The sequence below is a fragment of the Psammomys obesus genome, unplaced genomic scaffold, assembly GCF_907164565.1.
Source record: "Psammomys obesus unplaced genomic scaffold, mPsaObe1.curated_primary_1811, whole genome shotgun sequence".
NCBI lineage: Eukaryota > Metazoa > Chordata > Mammalia > Rodentia > Muridae > Psammomys > Psammomys obesus.
In genome coordinates, this window is record NW_026585895.1 from 6,122,670 (window position 1) to 6,141,505 (window position 18,836).

The following is an 18,836-nucleotide window of genomic DNA, read 5'->3' on the forward strand; positions in this document are numbered from 1 at the left end:
TTCCTGAATGATAAACAGGGTTACGTTAATCCTACTTTGAAAATACATGAGGGCAAAAAATACATTGATATAACAAGCTGCAAGTCAAAATACAAAATGATTTTTCAATTTTAGTTACCAGGTTACAGGATTCAGAAATGCTAATGGATTTGTGACATGCCTTTCTATAAACACAGACTTGGGAGACTCTATCAGGTGCAATCCTCCAGCTTAGGCATATATGGAAAAAGCAATTTAAGTAGTGTCTGAGAGGTATGAAATAGAGGGATGAGCACTCCGTTCCTTGAAATCACTTCAGTAGTGTCTGAACATTTTAGCTTAATGAATGGCTGACTTTAAGCCTGGGAGGTTTTCTGTGCACAATTAACTATAACCAAGTGCTAGCTAGTCTCACTAGAAACATCCTTATGATGACAAGTGACACATGCCAAACTGACACATAGGACTTACCACTGACTAGGTACATGCCTACTCATGAAGTCCAGCTTTATGAAGGTGCTTACACATAGTTAAATACGGTTATATATAGTTTGAGTCTCTGGAAGCTAACACTTCCAAATACTCAAATTCTGCAAGAAGAAAAGTCCAAAGTAGCCCACTCAGCACTGAATTACTTTAAACTAAACAGAAAGCCTAAGTTTAGCACTGCCGAATGCTCTTAGGGACAGACAGTAACGTGCCACCTCACCATCTGTCTCCAAGCACCAAATCCACATTTAAACTATGAATGTGCCTAGCAAAGACTCTTAAGCAACACGTGTTGGTGCTTTACCGAATCTTGAACACGACTGGGTCCACAGGGTGACACGTATCAACTTTTAACTAGCCCAAGGAGAGTAGATAGATGTCAGAGCATCTGAGAGGTGCAGTGTTACAAACAGAAAAGAGCCGTGAGGAAGAGCTGGGAGATCAGGAAATATTCAGGCTCACTACCGTCTGAGCAAGAATCTGCAACAGATACATGGAAATTTTGCAGGTACCAAGAGCGACCCTTGAATTTTACTGCAAAGTGAACCTCTAGAGCTGCTGTTGACATGGATGCTGTTTCATTACACAATTGTACAGTGTCAGAAAGCGAGACTTCTGCAGAATGTCGACTTCATCTGTTCAACAACAGGCAACTGCTGAAGTCATATGAGCAGGAACTGCAAGACGAAGCCTGTATGGGGAAGAGTTACGTGCTAGTAGTGCGAAGAATGGATTGGGGTCTGCAGAGACAAGATGTCCTTTTAACAAGGTTCTTGTAGATAAGGGATAAATCAAACACTGGATTTAAAGAGGGCTAGAAAGGAAAATAAATTAAAGACCCAAAGACCTCCAGAAATAAGGAAAATACAGCAATTAGCAAGTTGCCTCTACATGAAATATGCTAAAAATATTACAATTAATTTAACTTAGGAAAACAGGCATAGCCCATTTAATATTTAAGTTCAGACATTTACATGAGCTTAAACACTAACAATTATAGCAAACAGTATCTTTTCTTTTTCCTTTGGTACCATTTACAATTAAGCTTGGACCAAATCAGACTTGAACAAAGCCACATTTGTAAGTCATCAATGCAAAGCACCTTTAGGTTGCTGGTGAAAATGGGCATTTGAGTCCTGTCTTAGTTCCTGAATGCCATGTGACGCAGGGAGCCCATTCTGGCATCCCTAAAACTCTTCGCTTCCTTTCCAGGCCCTTCCTCCCTCCTCTGAGCTTCTCTGTAGAGCTGAGCCCTCTTGCCCTCACTTGGCAGGTAGGCGTGAGCATTTTCATAGTATAGATGCTGCATCTTCATGCCCAAGGCACCAATGCACATGCCTAGTCCAGATCTGACTGCAACCCCAAACTGTATATCCCCTTTCCTGACACACCCGCTACAAGGTCTGGCAGGCACTTCAAACCTAGTCTGTCAAAATAAAGCTCTTAGCTTTCCTCCCTCCCCCGATTCCCTCACAACTATATCCTCTGATCTGCTCAAGTCCCAAGCACTGCTCCTTTCCACAGCACACGGCCAACTTTATCAAATATTGTTGGCTCTATCTTCAATCCGGACCCAGGATTGAGGCCACTGGTATCACTTATCTGGATTGCTATTAGTCTCCTAACTAATCACCCTGTTCAACTTTTGGTTCATGTGTCCTCTCCCTTTTTCACATCCTCACTGTTCGTTTCTAAAGGAACAGTTTTATTGGGAAAATAAAGATAACACACAATCTTAAACAACTAAGTTAGTCAAGGATCTGAAAAGTCCTATCTTCATGTCTTTGAAAACTTGGCGCCCTGATTTATATACTACCCGTTTCGTAAGTGAATAATGATTTCCCTTCTCCCTCCTACCACCCATTCCTTGATTCCTTTTCCTGCTACATACCATTTACAATCTATCAAACAAAGCTTTTTGTTAGGACACGCCATGTTTTAAAGTATTTAAGGACAGGGCTTTTTTTTATTTTCTCTCTTTCTTTTCTTTCCTTTTTTTTTTTTTTTTTTTTTTTTAGCTCTATTCTCTACTACTAAGAATCCAGGACAATATTAATATTCCCAAATACACAAATAACAAAATATTGAGTAAAATAAATTTGTTATTTCTAGACATTTCACTAATGAAGATGATACACACACAAGTAAAATGTAATGAGCATTTTTAAATGTGCCATTTAAAAACCTACAGAAAACTTTCTCATACATACTATGTGTGTATAATGTATATATATTATAACCTTCAACACTGCCTGGAGATATATACATTATAACCTTCACTGTTTGGTCAGGGTAAGTTCAGAAAGCTAGCGCTCCACTAACGATGGAGGAAGCAGATAAGGGAACCAGCAGATCCCTCTCTTTACTCCCTTAGTCCTCATACTCCACTCGATACTTTTCATCACTTCACAGAGAGTAACATGAAGCTTGACAGAACTCTCACACTCTCAAATCACTTGAAAATGCTAAACTTCCCTTACACTTTTGCCTTGTCTGTCTTGCTCCTGCCAGCACTGTTCAACCACCCACTTCTCAGTGGGTTTATTTCCTACCCTTATTGAATAAGGTGGGCCCAGCTTACTCAGTGGACTTTCATACTCGTGTTACAATGTGATAACTGGAATTAGAGAGCCACAGGTAAGCTGGTAGAGCATTGGCAACAGAGTAAAAACAGCCCTTTGGCATGTCGTTTCACTTTCCCTTCTCAGACTGTGGACATAGGAAATTTCACTAACAACTTTCAACCTTCAGGGCTGGCTCCCTAACACACAGCAGCACACAGAGTATCATATATTGCTATGTAGTTCTTTTCCTTAAAGAACTTTTGATAAAGTCATTCCCTCAAAGATCACCCTTTCCATTTTCCTACTTTCCTAAATTCCAGGTATAGTCATGAGGCTCTTAAAAAAGGCAGCACTGTCTGAGAATGGGGGGACAGCTCTCCGGCACTATAAAAACACCAGAATACTTGCACACAAACTTGCGCAGCTACGAGCTACGCTACATTACAGATAACACAAGAAGCCCCATCTGGGTAATCCACTCCTCGAAGTGCTGCAGGACACATGTCTGCATGTTTTTATCAGTAAGAGTGTACTAAGACGTTGCCAAGGACAATGGGAAACTGCAAAGTCATCAGGCTGATCTCTAGTGTACTGATGAACTTTTAAGACTATAAAATCAATTCATTCTTCATTTGAACCAGACAGCGTTATTACTTCCCAAGTTTTAACAGGAATAATCCAAGCGGCACCTACTATGTTCACTGCACCACCATCAGTGTGCTGAGGAACTGAGGAAGACAGGCTTCTTTTTGCAGACAAAGGTCATGTGGTGTGGGACAGCCTTAAGCTTACGCTGAATGTTTACTGCCATGGGAATCATGTTTGCAGCTACAGAGAAAATGAACTACCTTCCCACGGCTCACTAGCCAAACAGGGGCATGACGTTAAACTGAACAAAGAAAAGTGCCAAAATATGAGACACAGACATAAAATATTAAGAGTAATATTAATTTTTTCTCATTTCATGTGTGTGTGCAATGTCTAAGAGGAAGGCAAGGATATGGAGTGTGTTTTCTCCTTCTACATTTACGGGGCTTCTGGGCCGACTCGGCTCATCATGCTTGCATGGCAAGCTCCTTTCTCTAGCGAGTCTTCTTCCTAGCCCAAGAGTAATTTTAAAATGTCAGTTAGTATTAAGTATATTGAACCTTATGTGGATTGAACAAATTTACTAAACATTATACCAATGTTTTTATTGTTATATTGGCAGAGACATCTGTTCAACTTGCCATTCAGCAGAAAATGAATATATTTTACCAAAGATGTATTTTCTTTTGCTTGGAAGAAAAATCTATCTGAACAGGAAAGTGATGAACTACCTAACAAGGATGTGAAAAGGCATTATCTCTGCATGTTTCATACTCTCTAAATAAACCAATCAATTAGCAAGCACTTAAACTCGGCAGAACAAACTCACAGTGCAGACCAGTTAAGGGTCATGTAGCATCCACATCCACCACAACCCACCCGTCCACCCACTTCCCATCATTGCCAATAAGAAAAAGACAGAAAGGAGTTCTTGACTTACAGGCTTGTTGCTGAGAAAGGAAAAGAAAACACATGCTTGATTCTCTGCGATGTTTGTGTAGATAGTATCAGGAAAAGACCGACAAACTAACAGGTAAAGGAGAGCTGTGACAGAATGCTCATCAAAGCGGTGGGCTGGAGACAAGCTGAGGGCACATGGTGGGAAACCTTTCGTGACCTGTGCAAGGCAGACCTCCACAGATGAGGTAGTCGCCGTGCCTACAGCCAAGCTGTTTGTTTTGCTGTGCACTGCTCTGCTCAACTTAGAACATACCCAGGACTAAGCTCCAGAGCTTGGCTGTGTAACCTACACTTAGTGACCAAGGCTACTCAAGGATGTCTGTAACTACCCTTGGACACAAATGTGGGTCAGACACAGTTTAAAGTTCTTCCCCTATAAAGCCTAGCTTCTTAGAATTAATGTATGCTGACACTGAAGGCTCTTACTGAAAATTTGCTCTGAACTTCCAGTCCAAACACAAGTGGTTACATGCACAGTAGGTGACAAGCTGAGTTCAGCAGCTTCAGGAAGGAAGGAAGAAGAAGCAGCAAGAGCACGAGCACACGTGCCTGTCAGAAGGAGCATCTCCTAGCTCTAGATTAACAAGGAGGATGCTGTCTGACAGTGAGCAAGGCCAGAACACACATTACCATTGGTAGAGCACCGCACAAGCAATGCCTGCTGTGACCATTGTGAAAGCACTATCAGCCCGCCATGCAGAAATGCTCAATTGCACACTGCAGACAGATACTGAAAACATTAAGGAACGTCCCCAAGGGAAGGATGAAGAGCTAGTGAGATCCGACTCCAATAACGTATATCTACTAAAATGTAATTATTTTTATTCAGTGTTACTTGAAAAAACTAAAGTGACTAGATATAACACAAAAAGGCTTATACATTTACTTACTCTCAATAAGGAACACTCACTGAAATGTAACCATGATGTCATTATTTTAAGATTAGTTTCTTAAAGCCATTTGACAAAAATAACTGATGTTTCAGCTCATACTTAAATGATCTGTTCAAAGCCCACCATCTGCACTGTGACTAACAGTGTGATGCATTAATGTATGTCAGTGATGACTGAAGCTGCCTCACACTTAGACCAGTCCTTCTTGGAATACCTGAATACCCCTGAATAGCAGGGGACTGGCTCAAGTGCTTTGCGTATCAGAGAGGAAAGGTAGTGTGGGCCAAAACTATACATTTTTATGCCTAAAATTAGGTAAGACTCTCTAGTTCAAAAGAAAAGGCTATGTCCACATAATTAAAATGATATATTTGGTATGTTTAGCAACTCAAACTTTTTGATATAGTTACGCGAAATGTTTTTGTTTTTAGTATTACTTGTCTCACTGTAAAGTTTTTAAACCAAAGGAGCTATGCCAAGTGTTTTTGTTACACATATTAACAAGCTACCCAACAATCACTAGAAATAGTCTGAAACTAAAGCAGATCTTAGAGATTTACTCAAACATCTTTGTCTAGTTGGAGAAGTTACAATTAATGTATGAATGATTATTTTACAGGCAATAACTATAGCTGGTATGTACGCTCAACACTATTTTGTGCACTGCCCAACTCCTCAGAAGGTATGTGATCACAAAAATACCACAGGCCTGACGACATACGTGGTGGCTTGGCCATTTTCACACACTTAAAAGTTACAACTGGACTGGCAATGCAGCAACACCGTAGTTTTCAAAACGAAAGTTGCCTAGCACCAAGAGACGCTGATTACTTTAGGGTACAGAATGGCCAACCTCAGCAGTGGGAAGAAGTGCTTTCCAGAGCTTACCATGGTTCATTAGATTGTTTTGGTTTACGCACAAGGCCTCCACTCTCATCACACTGCCTTGAACTGTAGATTTTTAATTTCTATTTAAAACAAGATTCACAAGTTTTCAAAGATAAAGCTTAAATCTTCTAAACACGTTGTTAGCTGTCTCTTATAAGTTAGTGGGTGTGTTGCAGGAAAAAGTTAAGCGCTAAATTTAAGCTTTCCTCTGACTTAAGACTTCTATCATCAAACACTTGAGCAGAAGCTCCCTAATTTACAGTGGCAGTCTATGTAACTACACGATTCACTTTCCTGAGATGTCTTTGTGTGTGTGTGTGTGTGTGTGTGGTGTTGGTAACTCTAGGACTGAGCTAGCATTCTTCAGTCCAAAACAATGCTTGCTTTTATCCTAGGAATTAATTTTCATAAATTTTATTATGGTACTATATTTCCATATTTAGGACCAGAAAAGACACTGACCACAGATAATTTATTCCAGGCACAGGGAAAAAAATAGTACAATTATATTGTTTACAATTCTCTTAAGAAGCTTAGTAATTACAATCTTAAAGTATACTTGGTAATTATACTGAGAAGTAGTTTAACCTCTAGGTCCTTACAACCGAGAGTGCCACATCTGCACACTAGCACGCCTTCACCTTCAGGGAGGACAGGGTTGTGGGCCTCTGGCTACACCCGCTGGTCATGTAGCGCAGTAACAGTAATGCACCAGAGAAGTTCAAGATCAGGATTGAAGGGAAAAGCACCATAAAAAGCAATCACGGCTAGCAATTGTATGACAACATTGCCCAACTCTAAACTGAAATCACCAATTTGGAAACAAAATGTCTGTAAGACATGGAGAGTCCTGAACGGCCCAGGACTTCAATTTCAATTCAAATGCTACGTCAATGTAGAACTCATGTGTTGCTGTTTTCTTAAGACCAATGGTTTAAATGCAGGTTCATATATAGGCCCACTGTATTCTCTCCTTAAAGGAAAAAACTCTACAGACTTAGGATTTTTAAATGTTTTCAATTTAATTAATTAATTCATTTGTACTAGTCCTTAATAATCAATCTCTTGCCGCATCTTTATTTCATCAACAATCATCTCAGACACACCTTCTGACAAGACTTTCAACATTATGACAAGAAACTATGCCTTCAGGAGCATGTTTATTGTGTTTGAGATGATACATCAGTGCTCTCTGAGCTACAAAGGGTAGAAGGAAATCCTCTCATTACAAACTGACAAAGGTAAAACATTTTCACAACAGCATGAACCACATACTCAGAAATAGATCTGGGCTTAATACAAATGACATAATTCCTAGTCATCTACAGCTACTTTTATAACTTCATACAGATAATGAATTAGGCTAAAATGCACTATAATATTTGGTAGACTTCAGGACCAGTATCCTTAGTACATCACAAAATACATTTTGATATCCCAAAGAAGCAAGACTTGCAAGTAGGCATTTTAAACATAACTAATCTACAGCTACAAAGTTCTACTCTTGATAGCATTTACCTTTTGGGGAGTCTCCCAGGCTCCAAAGGATAAAGGCAGAGAGTAGAATCAGTATAACATATACACAGAAGTCCGTATTGTAAAGGCTATAAAGATCCGCAGCACAGTGGGAAGAGGCCTCCTGCTCCTTCACACTGCATACAAATTATGTGAATTATGTTGCGTATCTCTTGGTCCACTGTCTGGCTATCCTGTCATGTTCTGCTCTGTTGGTCAAATACTGAGTGGCTATGCTTCCAACCAGAGGATCCGCTGGAAAAGTGAAAACGACATTAAGACATCAGGTGTGTTCTAGACATATGGTTCCAACAAGGCACTAATTAAAACAGTTACATTTTAGCAGCATTTTTAATTCAGAATGTTTTGATTTTTCCAAAGAAAATAGTCGAGAAACCTGCTATATAGTTTAATATTCAAAAGAAGAAAGCCCCTTTCAAAGACATCAGCAATTGTAATGGAAGTTTTGGTTTCTTTGTATGTTATGTAAAAATGCTTTTGTTTTAATCCAAAGTGTGGGACTTTAGTTTGTCCACACTTGTTAATCGTCACATGCAGGGCATGATGTTTGCCAGCTGATAATGGCCTTCCCTGTGCTCCACGGAGAGGGGTGTGGTCTAGGACTCTGAGAGTGTAAAGAGACAGTGGGGTGTTTGATGGAGCCTGCTGGCTGCATCTGTGGTTGGCGGAGATTGGTACAGAGCCTAAAAGAACCCCTTGATCCTAACTAGCCGGGAGAAGTAAAAGGGTCTGGGGTCGCTCTCCCCACCAACCTTTTCTCTCTCCTACTTGAGGTTGGGGGTTTGGTAGAAGGGAGATAGAGGCCTACACATCCCAAATAAAGTAAAGTTTTAAACAAGAGCACCACTTATAGTGGTTTTCTACTATAAGCAATATATTAATAAATAATTTGTAAGAAATGTATTCCACTTAACATTTTAAACTTAGTTTTGAGAATCATACATGACTACTATATTTGCATTACTTTGACTTCTGTCTCTCCCTGAATTCATGACAGCTTTTGTTATCATTGTTACACACTACTCCTCCTTCTGTCCCTCTATTTTCAGTCAATGTGTTTAGTTAGGGCTGATCACTTAAGTACATAACCTATCAGGGACTCGTCACTATAAAATGTGTATGAATGTGTGCATGTGTGTGTGTGTGTGTGTGTGTGTTTTAACTGTCACATGCAGAACGTGATGTGTATATATGTCTATATATATGTGTGTATATATATGTATGTATGTTTGTGTGCGCACACACAACCACTCTTGCTCCCTCAGCAGCCACCGATCGTCTGTAGCTCTTCATTCATGGGTAGGGATTTGTCAAAGGCCTACCCCTTCCCCCCTCCCACACTGGCATCCAATTACTGACACCTCTGTGCAGGTCTTGCTTAGGCGGCCTCAGATACTCTTTGAGATAGCATGGATGCAGCTTCCCTGTCATGTCATTCTTGACATTTTATTCAACTATGACAGTGTGGTACAAAGAGGCTACATGTTTGTTTTGTTTTGCATCATCTGTGTTAACCTAAGTTTTACATAAAGCTTCCATCTTACAATGCTATTCAGAATGAAATGTTCCCTGCTGGTTAAGCAGTAATGTCTATAATTGTAAACATAAGCCACTAAAAACCTGTCATTTCACTTTAAATAGAATTTTGAAGTAAAAGTGGAATCTGAAAGTAAAACTTTTATAAGCAAAGTATGTGTACATGGTAGAGAAATTGTTCCAAACAAAGCCAATACAGACAGTAGAGCTTTCCTTTCTGGACACCAAAGACTCAGGATCCTCTCCCTGGCAACAAATGCTTACACTGTGAAGTCATCAGTTATCCACATATACCTCATATTTACGACTTAGCCCTGCTGTGTGCATGTCTTTTCCAGACCCTTGTATCCTGACATAGTAGACCTTAGACTGCTGCCATGTGAGTTCAGAGTTGTTTCATTCTATAACAGCTAATCTCTTACTAGGCATTCTGCTTATTTCTAATTTTCTGCTTAAATAGATGCATAATTATCTCTTCCTTCTTGAACCCTCTCTCCTATCTAATAGCCAAGCCTGCACAGTAACATGTGAAACTCTAGGTCTAAACATGACTCTAACAAGTCTGCTACCCATGTCCAACTTCTTACTGCATTTCAGAAATTTAGTAATTTATATTATATACTAATAACTTGGACTTATACAGTAACTATCTAGACTGATTCATGAGCTACCACTGTGACGTCCTCCATCACCACTCTATTTAATACCAAAAGGGAGAAACCCTCAGTTACTAGGTAAGTATAATAAAGAACATGGCAGCACAAAAGCAGGGAAAAGAAATCAGAGACACTGCATATCTCTAACAGGAATGGTCTATACAGCCCTACAGTTTGAAAGTTTCAAAGCTGATAGTACAAAAATAATCACAGACGGCTATGACATAGTAAACTAAATGAATATTGAGAAACTTTTGGCCCGGTAATTGTAATTGCAATTGTAATTATAATGGCCTGGGTTCTTCACAGTTGGCCTTTGGTTTTTTTTGGTTTTTTTTTTTTTTTTGATAGAAGATGTCACCAAGTAGCCTCAGCTAATTATGAAGTCTACATGTCAGAAGTCAGCCCTAGTATTTGGCTGACTCAACCTCCATACTATCCCTCAACAAATCTTATACTTATCTTCCTAATAATAACATTTATTTCTTGATATGCATTAAACACAGAAGCCTTATTTGTAGATCTGTAAAGCTCTGCTTACCAGGGTTGCAGTCCGTCAAAAGGGAGCAAATGGAGAGCAAAACCTTGGAAATGGTCAGAGCCGGGCTCCAGTTGTCCTTCAGGATATCCAGGCAGATGACACCCTGGCTGTTGATGTTGCAGTGGTAGATTCTGGTGCGGAAGGTAACCTGCACACAGTGGACACAGGAGAGGATAAGGCTGTGCCCCGAGTCATCTGAGCAGTAACACACTGCAGGCGATGCTGTCAGCAAACACTCGGCAGTGCTACTCCCACACTGGGTGTAACAACAAGGTCAAACACCTTTGTTGAAAACTATTTGTAAAATCTGAAAAACTATTTTAAAAGTGAAGTAGTTTTATTTTAGTTAAAAGTATTGATTTTTTGGTTTTGACTTAACATAGAAAAAACCAAAACTGGCTTTATTTAGTTAATGTTTTGTTTTCTTATTGTTGCTGTTGTTTTGTTTTTGACACCAGGTCCTTAGGGATGTAGGTCTGGCTGACCTGAACTTGCTGTGCAGACCACTGGATTCAAATTTAAAGTAATCCTTCTGCCTCTGCGTCCCGAGTACTGGAATTCTAGGTAACAATGCATACAATGCCAGGCGCCACCCTGGTTTAAGAACGAAGTGAACAGGTGAATAACTGATCAATTAGATTTTCATAAATGACATCATATATGCATGCATGTGTGTAGCCGCATATCACACACATCTTTGGACATACATGAAGATGGACATACATGAAGACGGAAAGTGGAGACATGTTTAGGCTTCAAAGGTAAGAAAAGATGAACAATTCTTTAAAGGTCAGGTCAGCCTCTAGGGAAAATAGTACTATCACCAACTGAGGCAAACTTCATGCTATGTCAGAACACAATGAAGGAGGAGGCCCACAGCAGCATCTGTTACCTTCCTTTCTCTTAGTCACGCTCCTACAGTTGCTTCAGTGTCTAGCTAGACCCTGACAGAAAAAGGCAAGGGTTTTAGCTACTGGATCATAGAAACTGATATATTTTTTTCTCAGGAATATATATTGCATGTTTCTAAGCCAAAAAGTAGTTGAGAGATAACTTCATCATTTGAACATGTAGAGGAAAAAAAGAAACCACTATCTTAAAATTAGCAGTGTATTGTGAGCTTCAAAGAAGAATCTGGGAATAGGAAGAATATTCCAAAAGTGCCTTTGGGTAGGAAGAGTGTAGGAGCACACAAACATACTACCCAATGACGGCGTAGTCAGGGCCACAGAGAAAACTATGACACACTGCAAGAAGTTATATGGGGATACAGAGATCTGAATTAACACACCAGGTTTCAAAACCAGAATGTAAAAGAGCTTATTAATAATATTTCTAAGGATATTACTTATTACATGCTGAAATAGTAACACTCTGGCTATACAGGGTTAAACATACCATTAAAATTAATTCATGGTTAGTTCCATTTACTTTTTACTTAATATGGCTATGGAAACTGAAAATTGGACAAGTAATTAGTACTGTGCTACTGTGCCACTATGCTTCTATTAGACACTGTTGTTCAAGAATATAGAAGCAATGCATGCCTGTTTAGATGACTGATAGCTGATTACTTAAGAAATAGAAATTATTTTCAAATACAATTGATTATTAAATTCTTCCAGCTACAAATAGTAACTAAACAAATTAGTATCCATTAACAGATTTTCTGTTGCTCTTTAGGAAGTTTAATACTTTATGTGAACTTCAAAAATGATATAGAGAAGCCGGGTGGTGGTAGTGTAAATCTTTAATCCCAGCACTTGGGTGGCAGAGGCAAGTGATCTCTCTGAGTTCGGGGTCGGCCTGGTACACAGAGCACAGGGTATCCAGAGATACACAGAGAAACCCTGTCTCGAAAAACCAACACCCCCCCCCCAAAAAAAAAAAAAAACTAAAAAGAAATAGTCACTTTTAATACCAACAAACCACAAATTTTATATATGTTTCATTTAGGCATAGGATTTATGAATAAAAAGAAATCTAACTTAACAAGGAGACATTAGCAATTTACATATGCAACACACTGGAACTTCATAGCATTCTAAATCTATAAACAGCTATATATTAATAAAAATGTCAAGTTATATACAGGACTGTAGTTCAAAGCCCTTCTGCCAGACAATTCCACTAATGGAGCTATGAAAAATGTAGGCATCTTTTAAATTACATTATTTTTTCCTTTCATATAAAATACCATACAAATATATCCTGATAACTTTCTTCCCCTATCTCTCTAAAATGTTAAAACTAATTTCCAATAAGAAAAATCTCACATGTGTAAATCTCACATAAGTACACATAAAATTTGCTAAAGGTTTATTATACAGAGAACAACCAAAGGATGAAAACTGAGCAGCTGATAATAAGCTGTCATTAAAAATATACCTATCTCTCAATGAGGATCCAAATTGTGGCACTATATCATGAGGGCTCTGAGCCTTTATTTGACTTAGCAAGCACTGTAGACCTTAAGAGCTTCTAAAGAGAACTTTCAGGATCTTGAGTTCGAATGGACCAAACACTCCATGCTGATGCAGGAACAGAGAGACACTCTGCAAACTGACAGAAGGAGGGGTTGTCGAGGACATCCACATGGCTCACTGAATGTCGAGTCCAAGCTGGATCTGCTTGGCGCCTTCACCCCTACATTCTAGTCAGTCTCTTTGGCACAGGAAGATACTCTATAGGCTACCAAAAAAAAAAAAAAAAAAAACAACAACAACAACAACAACAAAAAACAAAAACAAAAACCAAAACCTGGACATCAACCCAACCACAAAACCTCGACCTACAATTCATCCCGCCTGCAAGATGTGCTGGGGCAAAGGTGGTAGAGAACACATGGGAGTGGCCAAGCAATGCCCAGCCTAACTTTAGGCCCACGGAGGAAGCCTATGCACTATATTGCCTGGATGGCCAGGACCCAGAATGGACAGCCCAGAGTCCTAGGCAGGGTAGAACCAAACACAACCAGCAAACCCAAACCAAACCCAAACCAATGAAATGACTCCCGATGGTATTCTGCTATGCTCACAGATTACTGCCCTGTCCACTTGTCATCAAAGGCTTCCTCCAGCAGCAGATGGGAGCAGGTGCAGAGATCCACCGCCAGGAATGTGGAAAGAGTCTACACTGCAGGCCTCCATAAGGTCCTTCCTCTCTCCCAGAGACAAAAACAGCAAGCAAGGGGCCAGAAGAGGTCTGCACCAAGTCCTCTGTGTGTGTTTGGCTCTGGTAATTTTGGGAGACTCCTAACAGTGGGAGTGGGTGTATTTGACTCTTTTTGTTCTTGGGACTCTTCTCCTCCAAGTAGGTTGCCTTGTCCAGCCTCAATATGAAGGCTTTCACCTTGTTTTATTGTACCTGGTTTTGTCCTACTGGGCTCTCTTCTCTTGGAGGCCTGCTCTTTTCTGATGAGGAAATGGAGAGGGAATAGATGGGGGAAGGAAAAGTGTATGTACATGGGGCTGTAGGCTGGGAGAAGTGGAGGGAGAAGAAACTGAACAGGATGTGTACAACAGAAGATTCTATTTTCAAAAGAGAAAAGACAGACAGACTAACCCACCACCCTGTCTATAATTTAAGGTAACCACACTAGGTGGGACTACTGTTATAGTATTAGAGAATAATTTCCAGAGATGTCCTTTCTAAAAATCAGACACAGGGATGTGCATGCACACGCATGCACACACATGGACAGAATTGAAAATGACAAGACAGATATGATGTATGGACAGATAGGTAAGGTAAATATATAGATACACACATACAGATATACATTGAATCATTACATATATTTGAAAAGTTTTAGGATTTAAGAAGAAGCATTTCACACGCATAAAAGTCAGAAACTTGCTTTGGCTCTTTTTCTTGTATTTGTTTTGTCCTAGTTTGTTTTGTTTTTACTTTATCTAGTTTTATTCTTATTTTATTTTTAGATACCCATTTGTATACGAAGAAAAGCATTTTACTAGTTGGTGGCTATCGCTTTGACAGCCTTCCTGATTCCTCTGTAACAAACTCAGCCGCACAGCCTAAAAGCTCTAGGGTCTTTACTTGACTATGGTAAAATGAGTAGTCAGAAGAAGTCCATCCAATAAGCATCAAGTTTAAGCTCTGCAGAGCCATAGCTTTCTGTTACCCAGCTGACACTCCACTTAAATGAATTAAGAAGGAAGAAGTGAGCCTGCCACTCTTTCATTTTGTATTACAATCATAGAGGATACAAAACAAGTATGTAAGTATTGTTTTTTTTTTTTCTATAGTGTTCTAGTTTTTGCTTATCTATGAATAAAGACAAAATTTTTGTTAACCTATTTCTGAAAACTGTCAATCAGGTTTATTTCACAGAGGAAGTTTTGGTTAAGTTTACATTTATGTTTTACTCACTTTTAGTTTTACCTACTATGAACAAAGCATATTAAATATAAAATTACTTTTAAAAGGCAGATGTCAGTGTCTTTTGGCTTTAAAATAATTGGTTCTGAGTTTCCATATTAGTTCATAAACCACAATGAAATAAAAATTATTACATTAATATACATATAAATTCTAGAATACGTGGGTTTGGAGAAGGATAAACATTAATCAATGTACATCTAGGTTCTTACCTTTGGTGGCTTAAATGGATAATCTGAAGAAAATGTGATATCCAGAAAAAAAACACCACCTTCATATACAGAACCTGGTGGACCAAGTATAGTTGACCTCCATTCATAAATGTTATCTCCTTTAGGCCCAGCACTATTTGAAAGAAATTAAAAATCAATATACACATCTATAATAATGTATGTTAATACCTTAAGATAAATGCAAAACTAGAGGTTAAATAAGCAATAAGCAATCTACAGCAATACGACTAACCAGATGTGCGCATGCACACATGCATAAACTTTTAAGTATTCAAAATAAACAGAAATTTTACAATGAAAATACAAAGACCATATAAATTTAATGGATAACTCTTGCTAGTGTTTTGCTATTTGCCTAATCTCCCTCTCTTTCACCAACCCCTCCACATACACATATGAACATTTACTAATCTAAGTTGCTTATATTGTTATCCTTTCCATGTAAAAACTTACATGGACTCTTCCAAAACATAATTTACAAATCAGTACATTTAATCTCAACAATCACCCACACTAATCCATAATTTGCATGATAAAACTGTCAACTAATTTTTAATATACTTAATTTTCTTCCCACATAAAAGATGCAGTCTTGGGGTCAGGACAAATCTTATCTTACTCTTACACTTTTAATCTATTCCAAGACAAGATTTTACTATGTAAACCCAAACTGGCCTAGAACTTGCAATCATCTTGCCTTGCATCTGAAGTGCAGGCACAACCGATCATGTACACCTCACCACACCCACTTATGTCTTCTTTCCTCTAGTGTAGGTCCTATCAGAATTTCATTTTTCTGACTTGAGGGGGGGGGGGGAGCAGAATATAGTCCCTCAAAAAAATGTGCAGCATCACCTGATTTTGTCTGTATTTCTCTCATAATTAGACTCAAGCAATATACTCCTAAGGAAAGAAGTAAATAAGAAACATGCATTTTTGTAGTCATGACATTTTAAAGCACATGATTTGGTATCCTATCCCTCACTGGCGATATTAAGCTTCACCCACTAAAGATGCTTTCCAAATTTTGTACTGCTTAGTTACTATCTGTTCTGCAACCAATAGGTACTCTTTGGTTAGATTACAACTATGCAAGTATCTTTGTCTTCATTCAAATTTCTCCTCTAGATTTAACATTCATGTGGAATTCTCGGAACTTTCCTATGACATTGGCATTATGATTTTCTACTCCAGTTCTTCTTCCACATTTAACAACTGTCTTGAGCCCCTCCTGGCCTTATGCTTATTTAAATGGTATGTTACTGATATGGTCTCACAAAGTACTATCTTTCCAGTGCTTTATAATTATTATTGCATTTAATTATTTTGGTGCTTGAATCATCATAGATTTGCCCAGTGGGAGAGTCTACAAAACAGCTCCAACATGCTTTGAACATGCTGGCATCATTTTAGAATATACTCCAACATGCTTCTAAATTGTCAGTGTCATTTTAAAGCACTTTTTTTTTTTTCTTTCCAGGCACGAGAAAATGTTTTAGCCTTTCAGCCCTGGAATCAGCTTCAGAAACCATGGGTCCTTGTAGGGGAATGTTAAGAAATTAAGACTTGAATTCTAATGAACCATACAAACATCTTAATGGAATGTACTCAACATCAGTATCATTTATGAAATAAAAATGTAACAGGACAATATAATCTAAAAATCATAATTTCTGGTTAGTAACCTAACTCTGAGTCCTGTAACATTGTTCAAACACACCTTAGAAATTGCCATTTTCCTCCATTTGTTTAAAATTTCGTTTTCTCTTTAGTCATGTGCATATGTGGGTGGGGTGGGCAGGGAGGCCATGTACCCATGAGTGAAGAAACCACAGAGTCTAGGAGACTATGTTATACCCTCTGGGCCACTTGATATGGGTGCTGGGAGTCAGGCTCAGGTCCTCTGCAAAGGCGGCAGGTGTCCTTAATAACCAAGACATCTCACACCTAGTTTTCTCAAGGTTTCTACATTGCAAATTATCCTGGCTTTCTAAACATACGTATGCATGTATTTTTGTTCTTTTAAACTACCTTTCAATTTAGAAATGATCTGGAGGTCCTATTGAAGTACTGCAACCATATTACTAATAAGGCACCAGTTTAACTACATGTTATTCATTTTGCAAAAGTGATGCTGCAAAAACTAGTGAACTTCAAATGACAAGATCTCAACATAGGTTAGTCTATAGTCCTCAAGTGTTTCCCATTTGCACCTCTAATTTCACTGTGGCTACTCTGCTCTCCAAACAGACTTTGCAAATACTTACTTGTTTAAGTACCCAAATAAGCAACTTCCAAATAACCAAATTGCCTCAGATGACTGAACAGAGGTCAGTTGATGTCAGTCTTTTTAATGGACTGCAGAAGTGAAGACAGAAAAGATGGTGCTTTGGATAATTCTACCAGCCCTTGAAGAAGGATCCATCTTAAATCCCATTACCTGGTAGAAAAGCTGAGATTCCCACCATGAAATTGAATTAATTCTAAAGTTTGCCTTTTCCCCTCTTATGCTGCATGAAAAAGGGTGTTAAATAGTGTTAAAGGTAACACTATTACATGAGGATATTAGCATAACAGAAGCACCTAGCCTAAGGAGTCTATTTTCATTTCCTTTAAGGCATCTTTTGGAATAGAGAGAGGCTGGGACAGACCCGCCAAGAGGTTTGAAGATGAAGAGCATCAGGACTGAGTCCATTAACTCAGAGCATGTCACAAGCTAGCAGCACCCCTGCCAATGGGGTCTCACAGCTGAGTGGAAAAAAAAAAAAAAGGGTGAAAACGGCCAACCATTTCCCTTCATTATGACTTCTGTGCTTTCTAATTCTCTCCCTTCCACAGGACAGATGTACACAACCTTCCTTCCACTTTGCCTTACATCATCTACCTTTGTCTTTAAGGTGAACAACATCCACATGAATCCAGCAATGCCATTTCCCCACACCAAACTAAGAGACAAACTGTTTCTTTATTCTTTCCAGCTTTTAACTCAATCAGGGTTCCTTTAATAGAACAGTCCTTGAAAGTGTCTTGTCACCTCCAAATTCTCAATTTCTGTTTCTAAAGTAGTTTCAAACTGAATACCTTTCCTCATTTTTCTATAGAAACAACTTTCATCTAAGGTCAACAGTGACATCACTGATGGGCTCAATGGTAATTTCTCCTGCATCAACTAACTAACATTTAAAGCAGTAAGTCAACTGAGTGATGAGTCAGCAGCTGAGAGCGCTGGCTACCCTGCAGAAAACCAGGTTCAGTTCTCAGCACCCACATGGTGACTCATCACCATTTGTAGCTCCAGTTTCACAAAGTGTCAATGCCTTCTTTTACCCTCAGCAGGCACTGTGTGCACTCAGTGCATATACATATATGAAGGAGAAACACTTGCCCATAAGATAAAAATAAATGTTTAAAAAGATAAGACCATGAAACTAGTTGAACAGATACTCTGCATATCAAATTAGGTAGACTAGTGTCAAATGTCACTTCTTCTAACTTCACCTCTGTATCAGTGATGTTCAAAGAAAAAAAACTAACAATAAACTCTTCTATGGATATCAACAAATTGATTCTAA

The 18,836-nt window shown here is 38.8% G+C and overlaps 1 protein-coding gene across 1 annotated transcript in view; it reads right to left on the reverse strand.

Moving 5' to 3' along the window:
- Positions 1-7,502: 7,502 nt before the first annotated feature.
- The window catches only part of Ube2e3 (ubiquitin conjugating enzyme E2 E3), a gene marked incomplete at its 5' end in the record, with an annotated part of 53,545 nt that continues 42,211 nt past the window's right edge, over positions 7,503-18,836 (reverse strand). Inside the window, 3 exon segments of the mRNA XM_055600237.1 lie at positions 7,503-8,131; positions 10,631-10,778; positions 15,244-15,376. Of these exon segments, the coding sequence (XP_055456212.1) occupies positions 8,034-8,131; positions 10,631-10,778; positions 15,244-15,376 (379 nt within the window). The 3' untranslated portion in view covers positions 7,503-8,033.